Raw genomic sequence first — 11,867 nt, forward strand, 5'->3', positions numbered from 1 at the left:
GTTACACATTAAAAACACGTCACACAGCATTGGGCGACCGATAGCACTACATATGGACGGCTACTAAACTACTGTACAAACTGACAAAGCTAGCTTAATAAATTGTTGCAGAAAAAACACCCCTGGTTAAAATTTACATCTTTACAACAGTGTGTGTGAGACTCTGGGCCAGAAGGTGGCGCTGCAGTCCAAGTAAAACAGATCCTCCTCATAGCATATTTTAGTTATTCAAGATTTCAGGGTTTGGTGGATTTGATTCTGAGCTGCATTTTCCCAACAAGTCTTGTAAAGACAAAAAATGATTAAACTGTTAAGACTTAAAAAATATCTGTTGATTTTCTTGAATTAAAAATTAATTAGCACATTTTTCAAGCTCCATTGGCAGATTCTTTAATTCTTCACAAGTTATTTCATCATTTTATCTTTTGATATTTTGAAAGAAGACATTTTTCTGGACTTGTCGTGTGAATGTGGCTCATATTTAGTCTTATAAAACTTTTTTTATTTTACTAAAAGTCAGACAAGGTTAAATTTCATTTTCTACCAGTAAACCTTGAAAAATCATTGAGTTAGCAGAGTTCCTCCAGCTCATGTCCTCCTCTAGACCACTTGAGTCGGACTCACTTTGTTATTTTATCCCCTCTTTAACCTCTTGGCTACCTGGCATGTTAGTCATAGATGGTTTGCTTTAGCAGAGCGTCTTATTATAGCCTCTTCACTGCGATAGATTCAGTGTTACTTTCCTTTTTTTTTTTAAGCAGAATTATCCATCAATGTGGGAGCTAATTATACTAATTATGAGCTTTGATAGAAGCACACCTCCACATCATCAAAGCAGTCTGAGCTCAGAAACCTATGCAGAGAAAAATAAAAAAATTAAAATGCAAAAATGTCCCTGTGAAGCTCTTGACTAGACTTTAAACACAAATGCATCTTTTGATGAGTCTGAAGTGTTTTATTTATGTTTGCAGGAGAAGCGCATAGCATCCCTGGATGCCGCCAACGCCCGTCTAATGAGCGCCCTGACCCAGCTGAAGGAGCGATACAGCATGCAGACCCGCAACGGCATCTCACCCACCAACCCCAGCAAACTGCAGATCACTGAAAACGGAGAGTTCAGGAACAGCAGCAACTGCTAGAGCGTCTGCACGGAGCGCCTGAGCGTGTACAGTCATTACAGGAGGAGAGGACGGTTACGTACATGCATGTATGGAAGCATGCTCAAAAGACTGCGAGGGTGTCTGTTTTTTTTTTGTTTTTTTTTTATTTCTATTTTCAAAGTAGACACTTTGGAAGATGTCAAAGTAAGGACGTCACTCAGCAGGAAGAGGCGAGATCACAGCGTGACGCACGGATCACTAAGAGATCACCAGACAGCCTTCATTACGAGGGTGACGGCCGGGGGAGGCGGGGGCAGAACTTGTACATACAAAACTGTCCATCAAACACTTTGCCAGAGGATGTATGCAGTCGCTGGGACACTTCAAGACCCTGCAGACACCTGGGACAAACCACTATGTAACCACAAACATGGCCGCCCTAACACCCCACTCTCCCCCTCCTTCTTCATCCTCCTCCCTCTCGACGACCAAGTGGATCCACTTAAAAACAATAACACGCTTGGAGGATTATCACTCCTGTTGTCTTGAGAGGATTACTTTCTAGTGCTTTATTTCAAAGTCATTGTTTATTACGAACCAAATAGGAGCTGAAAAAAAGATATTTTTTGTCCAAAACAATCTTTATGTCCTTTGGGTGTGTTCCCTCACCTCCTTCCCTACTCTCCATCCTTATGTAGTGCACTTTGTAAGAAGCTATTGGTACATGAGACGCCTTAAGTAAGGAACACACCTTGACTTTATCCCCTCTTCTGCAAAAAAATTAAAAAGGCACAACTTATACTGTGGATTTGTAAAAGATACAAAATTTAATTGTAAACATAAATATATTATAAACAGTAAAATTAAATTCTATGTGATGCTATATTAATGAGATTTAATATAGATGTATGCATTTTTTTCTTCTTCTATAGAGTATACACACATATCTTTATCTATATTTGATAATCTCAAATATATAAAAGCAGCCCTTTATTCAGGAGTTTATTTTTCTTCTCTTAAGATGAAAGACTGAAGTGTGTAGCTTGCTTTCGAGCCCTGGAGGAGGAGGCCACACTGAGCACCATCTGCAGATAATCACAATGCTTTCCCTTTTTTTTGTTTTTGTAAACAAGCTAACTCACACAATCAAAAATAAGCTCCTCGTTTTGGTGCTTTACGTTTCCTTCAAAGTCAAGATTAAATAAATCGAGATATTTTTGAACATCTTGCCTCGTGTGGTCTCCTCTCTCTAGTTGCACAAGAGCTATCGAGAGACGTGTTCAGACGCTCGCTCATAGTAAACACTGGACTGGTGAGCCGTTGTAATAATGGCCGCCTTGGTTTCAACATTTCCTCTCTAACTGCTTTGTTCATCAGCGGTAATGAAGTATGCTGCATCCAAACATCCAAACTGTGACTCTATGATGTTATCATCCCTTTCCCCTCTTTCCCTTTGTGTCTTTTCCTTCCTCCACATCTCCACCGCTTCATTCATCATTAGCCGAATCATCACGCTCGGGGTGGAAAGCTATCAAGCTAACTACATTGGCTAAACAAAACTAAAACAACATATTTAGATAACCATTAATGTTGTTTTAGGCAACAGCTATTATTACAATTCAACCACTTCCTAGCTTAAATGTTAGCAGTGAATGCACGTCACAAACACAGTCATTTTAGCTAGCCACTTAGCTGATATTAGCTGTTGTCTAATAGTAGTTGGCGTTTCAGTGAACCAGGAACTGTATCTCATATGTTGTGCTAACATTAGCAAGAAAGTCTGTTAAATAAAGTTAGCTAACAGTCCACATTGAAATTGAACTATGTCCAATGGACTAACTACTAATTCGCCAACAATTTATGTAAGCCAACATTCATTTTTCAGTCAGTGAAATTACCAAAAAAAAATAGCAATATGGTACCATTAGCTGTTGTTGTACAGTTCTTAACATTGCTGCTACGTAGGAATTTACAACTGGCAACTGCAAACCCAAACCTTAGCTAGAAAGTGGGCAAAAATAGCCATTACACAGTAGCTAACATCACAGTTAGCAAGGAAAGTGAACAGTGCTGCTATTTCAGTCTGTTATGGCAGCTTCCAATGTGCTATCAACTAGTTAGATCAAATTTTAAGGTGGCTAACGTTTACTTCTGCTGGATATTTACATCGTGTTTCATAAACAGTTACATTTGTTAGCTAGAAAATACCTATAGTACCATTAGCTGTTGTTGTATGGTTGCTACATTGCTGTTAGCAAAGAGTGTACAACAACTAACAACTGCAAACTCTAGATGTTGACTTTTCAGTTAGCTGGGAAATTGAACAGTGTTGCCTTTTTAGTCCCTTATACATGCTATCAAGGGACTAATTAGCTTTAAAAAAGACACACATATTAGCTTATTTAAATTGTTAACAGCCAATGATGTTAGCTAGAACATAGCTACATGGTACCATTGGCTGTTGTTGTACAGTTCTTAACATTTCTGTTAGCAAGGAGTTTGTATCAGGTAATGCTTTCATATTTCATTGTCAGCTAGGCGGCTAGTTGACTTTACAAGGGCTGAATGCTAACACCTGCCATTGTTTCACAGTAACTCACATTAGGTTTTTACAAAACATTTCAGAATTAAGATCAGGTGTTATCAAATGGTGGCTAGCATTACTCTAAGCTAGGCCTTTGAATGATGTTGTTCAACTGCAAATCAGCTAACTTTTTTTGTCTTGTGACAGTATCAGTTCATTCTTAAGCTAACAAACTTGCTGTAGGCTACTATTAGCTGTTTACGGTTGCTTATATTAATGTTAGCTTTGAATCTGTATCATCAAACATTACACAACATAGCAGCTGATTTAGCCACTGTCTTACAGTAGCTAATGGTATTATTTGCTTGGAATTGTATTTCACAGGAAGTCTGCAGGGAAGTGGCTGAATGCTAATGTTGTCTAACTGTTGTCTGATGCTAATGAATATCTGCATATTTAACAGGTTATCAAATTGTTGTTTTGCTTTTTTACTGCCAATTTCACCCTCAATTTTCTTCATACTTAGCCTTTTTTCAGTCTGCTGAACAATCAAGTAGCAGATAAATGCTAGCTGGTCAGTTCCCTATGTTTATATGACTTGCAAACCTCAAAACATGGCTGCACACTATTTTTTTAACATCCTTTCACTATAAGAGTGACGTAAGAGGATAATGCTACCTTCAGGATGTGGTGGCTCCCCTGGTTTCTTTTGAATGTGAAGATGCAAACTCACAGTTGGTCTTAAAATGATCCTACATTCTTCGGCTGTTCCTCTCATCGCTTCATGCCACCTCTTCATCTGTATTTTGTATATTTTTGTATTCATTTTTCTTACCTGTAACAGACTGTGTACATCAAGTGTGAGGCTCTGCATGCTTCATCCTTGCTCTCGAGCCGATGGTAGCGTCCGTATCAGTCGTCTTTTTTTTTTCTGTTGTTGCCAATTGGAAGGTGATAATGATGCTGATGATGATGTTGATGATGATGATAATAAGTGGCTGGCTGCAGATATATACAGTGAATATATATGATAACTAAGTGTATCAGGAGGCTGGACAGCCCAGGAACGTGTAAATAAAATGCTCACACTATTTTTACCTAATGTTAACAGAGCTTTTTGTAAATGTATCTTGTGCCCAGACTCTGCTGTATCATTATGAACATTGTAAATAGAAAATAGCTCAGTCGGTCATCTGTCCTCATCGGGTAGAACTATACAATTAAATTAACCTGTCAGTGTTCTCCCTGTTGAAGCTAATGGTTTTTGTATTTTAGACTGTAATATCACTAGCCAAAACATCTGGTTCAGTAGGAGTCCGACTCTTTGGAGGTCTTTGGATGCCTCTTTGGTGTCACGCCAAGCTGAGTCCAGTCTCGATGAGATTAACAAGCACAATCCTGTATTTCTCATCAGTCTAGCTCTATGCACTTTTGCGTTAATGGTTGGTGTTTATAATTAAGCTTCTTTTGTTGTTGTTGTTGTCAAGCATAGCACCTACTTCAGGTGTGAAAAACACAGCAAAGTCTCAAAGCAAAGAAAGGGATTTTTGGTAAAACTCATTCACAAACCCTTTTTGAACACATCATTCTGAAATTAAGTTTCCTTTCACATCATGTCTCCATTCAGTCCCAAAAAACATTTCTAGCAACTGCAGATATTAAAGTGAAACTCTTGTTAATTTTATCAACATTAATCCTCTTACAAATAAAAATAATTCATTCGCAGATGTGCACACTTTGCTAAATCATCACTTAAAAGCTAGCTTGCTAGCATAAATGCTTCTTGCCCTGTCTCGTCCAGGAGCTTTTGTCGGCTAATGTTGACTAACGTTAGCAAAATTGAGTTTCAGCCAAACAGGATTTCCTTAATCTTTTTGTTATTTAGGATTTAAGCTAAATATTTAGCAGCTGTCAAGCTATGTTTAGCCTGCTAGGATGCAAGTAAACTTTTAGCTTTACTTGCTATGCTGTGACAATAAAGATTGGTGGGTAACACTTGCTAACTGTGACAAAGTTAGCCCAAAAGCTTAGGTGCTACTGTTAGGAGATTTTAATTGGCTATGACTCAAACAACAGTTAATGCTAACGTTCATTTATGACATAAAGGCAACTTTATTCCAACTATTTGTTTGGAAAATAAATTAGCAAGTAGTAAATGAATTTGAGTCACTACTTTGACCACAGGGGGCGCTAAAATTACTATGAAACGAAAGCTCCTCATAGATGCGTTAATGGTCTGGTTCCACCTGTATAAGACACTACTTAGCTACATGCTAAACTACTGCGCACCATTTACACTAGCTAACTGAGCAGACGCTTTGATGCTAACCCCCTAAGCTTTTTTTTCACACCAGATGAATGAAGGTTAAGACTAGTTAGAGTACGCTAGTTTTAGCAAACATTCTAAAACCATCACTCATGAAAGCTAATGTTAGCTAAATGTTGGTACGAACAAACTTTCTGACTCTGCTTCACTTGTGCTGTTGCTGCAATAGCTTAGAAATTTAGCCAAATTTTTCATGCTGAAGTACAATGTACAGTTTAGCATTTAGCATTAGCGCAGCTGAAGTTTCTGGGTCTCACTTTAATCTGCAGCTAAGGTTTAAAAGTTGACTGAGATCAACAACCGTATGTTGATCTGTATGTTTCCCATCAGCTCATCTGAAACTATTAAAAAAAACCACCAGTGATTTGATCCAGTGCTTAAGTTTCGATTTCATTTCTCCCATCTATGTTCACACCTCAGTTCCTCTTTTGAGTCACTCTTCAACAGTCCCGCCAGGCCGACAGAGGATAGATAAAAATATAAAGCTATAAATAAAGTAAAAGATGTTGTATGTTTTCTATTATCTTGTAGAAAATACTTTTGTAAGTATGTTAAAAGTATAAAGTATTTGCTGGATTCCGCAAAACAATAATGTTCAGAGGAAAATGTGTTGACAAAATGTGGCTGTGCAATTTATGTACATTTGCAACTAGAACTATTAAAGTTTTATTTAGCTATTTTAAAATCTCACCCTCCTCGTTGTTTGTCTCCTGTAGCTTCGCTTGTATTGTTCCCTGTGTCGCTGACGTAGATGCTGCTTAATTTTAAGCGCACGGCAGATGAATCACACGTTTATTAAAGCTGAAGCAGGCCCAGATAAATGACGAGCAGCTCGACAGAACATATGCTCCGGAGCGAGGTCCAAAGGCAGAGAGGAGGGTATGATGGAGGGACGTGACGGAGTGGTGGTGAGCCTGACCTACATACTGCCTGATTGTTATTCACAACAGTGAGGAGGAGAAATGCTGAAATGGCTTTGACAAAAAAATGGAGCAGTTTTTTTCTTTGCAAGAATTTCTCAAAAAGCAGCAGCTGTAAATTTAGCCGATGATTGTTTAGAGAAATGTGTCACATTTTGCTTCAGAGGCTAAAAGACGCGCAGCATGAAAGTCAGCAACATTACACAACATGTGATTGAAGCTGGAAAATGGACCTCATTAACAGCAGCTGCTCTTCATGTGTCGTCTCAAAGAGCTCTCGTGTTGTTAATTGCTCCTGTGAGGCTCACTTGTTTGTGTGTCCAAGTGGAGCGGGCTCCCCGGAGACGGAGGCATTGCACTCAGGACATCAGACTAATAAAACAAGCTTCTGCTATGAAATCATGACAGCGCGCGATCAAAGGTTGGAAAACAGACGTGTAATGGAGCCACTTGTTGCCTGTGAGGTTGTCAAGAGCGGCTCAACACAGATAAGGAGTGTACACTTCAAAACCACTACAAAATGTTTTTAACTGCAAAGGGCAGAGACATGAGCAGTGAGTGTCTTTGGATTTCTATTGTAAGCATATTAACAAACCAGCAACACAACTGACCTTAGTTTAACCTGTGCAGTTAAGTTAGTTAAAGAGGCAGTGAGGAGTTTCTAAGGCCATGTCCACATGAAACCACAGCTTTAGGCCACGTTTACACGGAGACTCCCTCAAAGATTCTTCCTATGCGTTTCCAAAAGCCACCCGCATTTACATGAGGACGGCGTGAAAACGATCCGCGTTCATACGACTCCAAGAGGACAAGTCACGACGATGTAGTGGCCATGCCAGGCCAGTAGTTGGCGATGTAGATATATCTGTGTATATATGCTACTCAGAAATCAGCCATCTTTAGCTGTGTCCCATTTCAGGGGCTGCAGTCTACAGAGGCTGGATTTGAAGACCGATTACATCACAGTGGTGCGTCGGAGGCTGTCCCAATACGGAGGCTCCTCCAAATGCGGCCGACGAATCCGTCCTCCGTTTCGGGGGCCGCGAAGGACGGGTTCGGTGAATCCTTCATAACCTCACATATCCCAAGATTCATTGCGCATGAATGCCGGACATGATGGACACGGCGGAACTCCAGAAGAAGTCCTGTTTTATCCAGATGTGAAGGGTATCAGGTAACAACTATGTGATTGTGTTTCTAAAACATCAAAGAATATTTTGTTTTTCTGTGTGAAAATGTGTTTTTTGGGCTCTTTTCAAGTAATATACTGTGGAAAAAGAGTTCTTTATAAATCTTCTCATTATTATATAAAAATATGTTCTTAAATGTAAATTCTCTTATTATTATTTTTTTTTTACAGGGAATTCAAAAAAAGACATTTAATCATTTCAGCAGCTTGTATTTTAGACTTTTTTATTTATCATCCCCCCAGCACTTGTTCAAATGTTGAAAATGCACGTTGTCACCTTACTCTCATGTAAATGGTAGATCTATACTCTATCAATAGGGATAATAATAATAATAATAATAATAATAATAATAATAATAATAATAATAATAATAATAATAATGCAAAGTAATAAAAAGATAGTAAAAATCATCCTGTTTAAATGTGAGGTTTTGGTTTTCGTGTGTTTAAAAGTAATGTAAGCCTGACAGGTGAGGGCGGTGCTGTGTGAAGTCAAGGGTGACAAACAGGAAATGCTTCGTAGACCTGACCGTCTCAATTCAGTTCAGCCTTTGCGGTCTACACAGGCTACAAAGGCCGGGTCCTCCGAAGGCTACAGCCTCCGTAGGCTGCAGCCCCTGAATTGGGACACAGCTTATGTTGTGGTTGTTCTTTCTTTTTCTGCCGTTTCATTGTGTAAGACGGTTGGCAATCCAACCTTGAGGTGCATTACCACCACCAACTGGACCGGAATGGCATAACAGGAAGGTGTGGCTGCGCGTGCAACCTTCACCTGAAATGGCGAGTGTGCATGCGGTGAAGTCAGTGTTTCACCCTGAAACGCTCTGCTCTGTGTTTATATGAGGCTGGATGGAGGAGCGTTTTGAAAACTCTCCACTCGGGAGAGCGTTTTCAAAAGTTTCCGTTTTCGGACAAAACGTAACACGGTCTCATCTAAACAAAATGTTATCAGATTTGCCTATTTTTGGCGCCTTAGTCTGCATCACTGAAAACAATGTTTTCTGAAAACTCTGGCCAGTGTGAAGATTTTGAAAACTCTGGTTTCATGGTTTTGTGTAGACGCCAGTGAACAGAGTTTTCAGTTCTGAAATGTCACCGCTGAATGACAAGGGTTCCTTCTAATTTGCTGGCACGGGTTTTAAGTTGGGAAACACTGCCAAACATGGGTTTGAAACGCCTCAAGCCGCTCTTATCCGCAGATTTGCCCATCTGCATGTGGATTGTAATCCACACTTAAAAACGAGCTAATCAGCACCTACATAGCTAATTTTGAAATGCTACTAGGTAGCTTCCCACCTGAAATAACTCAGACAGTGCAGAGAATACTCAGAAAAGAAAATCCTACAAATATCATCAGTTCACCTTATTTTACAAAAAGTTCTACAACCTTTTTCACCCTGTCGTTATTTTTATTAGTCACTGTTCAGAATTTCTCTCCTGTTTTTCTCCTAAAATAAACTTTTGTCTTGAAAAAAGAAAATTTGTTTCGGTCCGAATCTGAATTTTGCTGTAATCTCTGAATTCTGAGGGGAAAAAATGAAAAAATTCTGACTCTGATGTTTTCAAAGTTGGAATTAGTTTGAAGATACCAAAAATGAAATGTATGTTTACTGACACTTAAACACAATCTCAGGTCGAAGAAAGTATTCACAGTACTGTATCTACCTTTAATATACACAAAGTAGTTCCTATGGAAGATTTTTATAAATGTATTTGACTAGTGAAGCTGTTAACCTGTGAAGAAGCTAAAAAAAAATACAAAGGCTAAAAATGTTGCTGAGTCATAGCCAGTTGAGTCAGAAAAACGCTGACAGTCTGAAAATATAGGAAAAGTCAGCTATTTCAGCTTTGCTCCAGTCAGAGGTGTACGGAGTGCCAACAGTGCTGCCATCATATGACATAACATCCTCTAATGATGTGACAAACGCTGCCCTTTAATGAGCTCGAGTAGGAAATCCCTGCGAGGAAGGACAGTGACGGTGCACAAACTCTACAGTGTGTTCTGAGCAGTATAAGCAACGAGACTTTACAGAATCAGATCCTAATTAATCAAATTAATTTTCACGCATCAACTACTGCAACTCTCTCCTAGCAGGCCTACCTGTGTGTAGATTTAAACCTCTGCAGATTACCCAGGATGCAGCAGCATGTACAGTCTTTAACCAGCCCAAAACAGCACATCACCCCGCTGTTAATCTCTCCTCACTGGCTTCCAGTGGCAGCTCCAATCAAATTCAAAGCTCTTCTTCTGGCTTACAAAACAATAACAATAACGGCTCCTGCCTACCTGGGGTCCCTCATCAAGGTCTTCACTCCTTCTGGCCCACTACACTCTGCTTCCAGCCCAGCGCGGCTCCAAATCACTAGCCAGACTCTTCTCCTCTGTTGTTCCCAAATGGTGGAATGAATTATCTAACTCAATACGATCCACAGAGTCCCTTTCTACTTTAAGAGATGTCTGAAGACTCATCTGTTCAGGGAACACTTAGGACATGACAACATTTTACCAAAAACTCGGGCTTGCTGTTTAAAAGGCAACGATGGCTGCAGGGTTTTAGAAAACTCCACTCTGGTGGCCGTTTTCAAAAGTTTCCATTTTAGGTCCGCTAAAACACAGTTTCTGTGTAAACGAGGGGCCAAATGCAACAATACTTTTGCGTTTCATCCCAAAACTGTTGGGTTAACAGCCCCTTAATCTGACCCTTCTCTTCGTCCTCAGGGGTAGAATGAGTCAGAAGGTTTCTGGCCATGACCATATGTAACACGTTTAACTAGGAAACCACACGAAACCGCAGTTTTACGCCAACGAAAACAATGTTTTCTGAAAAAAGGGAAGATTTTAGAAAACTCCAGTTTGATGGTTTCCTGTAGACTGGGAAACAGAGTTTTTGGCCGTCAAACATCACAGCTGAATGACGGAGGTTCATTCTGATTGGCTGGCACGGTTTTTCCGTTTTACAAACGCTGCCAAATATGGGTTTGGCATGATTCAAGCTGCACTTATCGGCAGATTTGCCTGCTGTGTGTGGACAAAAGTATTTGTAAAAATGAATGAAGAGGGGATATTTGTTTTTGAAAATTCCTGGCTATGTGTGGGCAAGGCCTTAGTAAATATTTAGCACTGATCATTGAATGTTGTTGAAGGTTGAATAACACTGTTGCAGTGTTTAATTGTGGTTAGTTATGGACACATTATTCTACATGGACCTGTAGCCAAATAACATGGAGCACTTAGTCGCTCTAACAAGGTTTTTCCTTCTGTCTAAATTCTTGCTTGTGTTGTACCTTGCTTTGGACAAAAGCATCTGCTAAATTAAAGTGTAGATGGTAGAATTGACTTAAAGTGATACTCCAGGATGGAACAAGTTGGGTCCTATCACAAGGTTTAGGGCAGAAATTACCCCTACAGCAGTGTTTTTGTGCAGCAGAAGCCCAGAGCGCTCACACCAAACACCCCCTCCCTGCTCCTCTACCGGTTTCCTCTGCACTCAGACAGGGCCATTTTTTACTTGACCAAAAACACAAATAAACGGACTCCCACTGAAAAATCTGATATCGGTCTGCATCGTGTCTCTTCATCCTGGTGGACTACCTACGTTTGTTTATATCTGGCACGCCGCACGTGGACTGATACACTAAGCGGCGAGCGCCTCATAGCCAGCTGTGGCTCTGCAGCGGAGGTAGCACCGTTTTATGATACGATGAGAACTAGAGCCTTATTTAGCGGTGTTTTTGTGTGAAAGTAATGTGCTGAAAATTCTCTGAATAAAGCGTGAATGCAGACTGATATCAGATTTTTTCAGTGGGA

General features: G+C 39.8%; 1 protein-coding gene across 10 annotated transcripts in view; it reads left to right on the forward strand.

Moving 5' to 3' along the window:
* Window positions 1–6,601, forward strand: part of LOC141805173 (disabled homolog 2-interacting protein-like) — a 272,306-nt gene extending 265,705 nt beyond the window's left edge. For all 10 annotated transcript variants that reach the window (XM_074689980.1, XM_074689984.1, XM_074689982.1 and 7 more), the window contains one exon: window positions 972–6,601. In XM_074689980.1, the coding sequence (XP_074546081.1) occupies window positions 972–1,139 (168 nt within the window). In that variant the 3' untranslated portion in view covers window positions 1,140–6,601. The remainder of the gene's footprint in view (window positions 1–971) is intronic.
* Window positions 6,602–11,867: the final 5,266 nt, after the last annotated feature.

This window comes from Halichoeres trimaculatus, unplaced genomic scaffold, assembly GCF_033239565.1.
Source record: "Halichoeres trimaculatus isolate MK-OKI-2021-1 unplaced genomic scaffold, fHalTri1.1 fHalTri1_scaffold_16, whole genome shotgun sequence".
Lineage (NCBI taxonomy): Eukaryota > Metazoa > Chordata > Actinopteri > Labriformes > Labridae > Halichoeres > Halichoeres trimaculatus.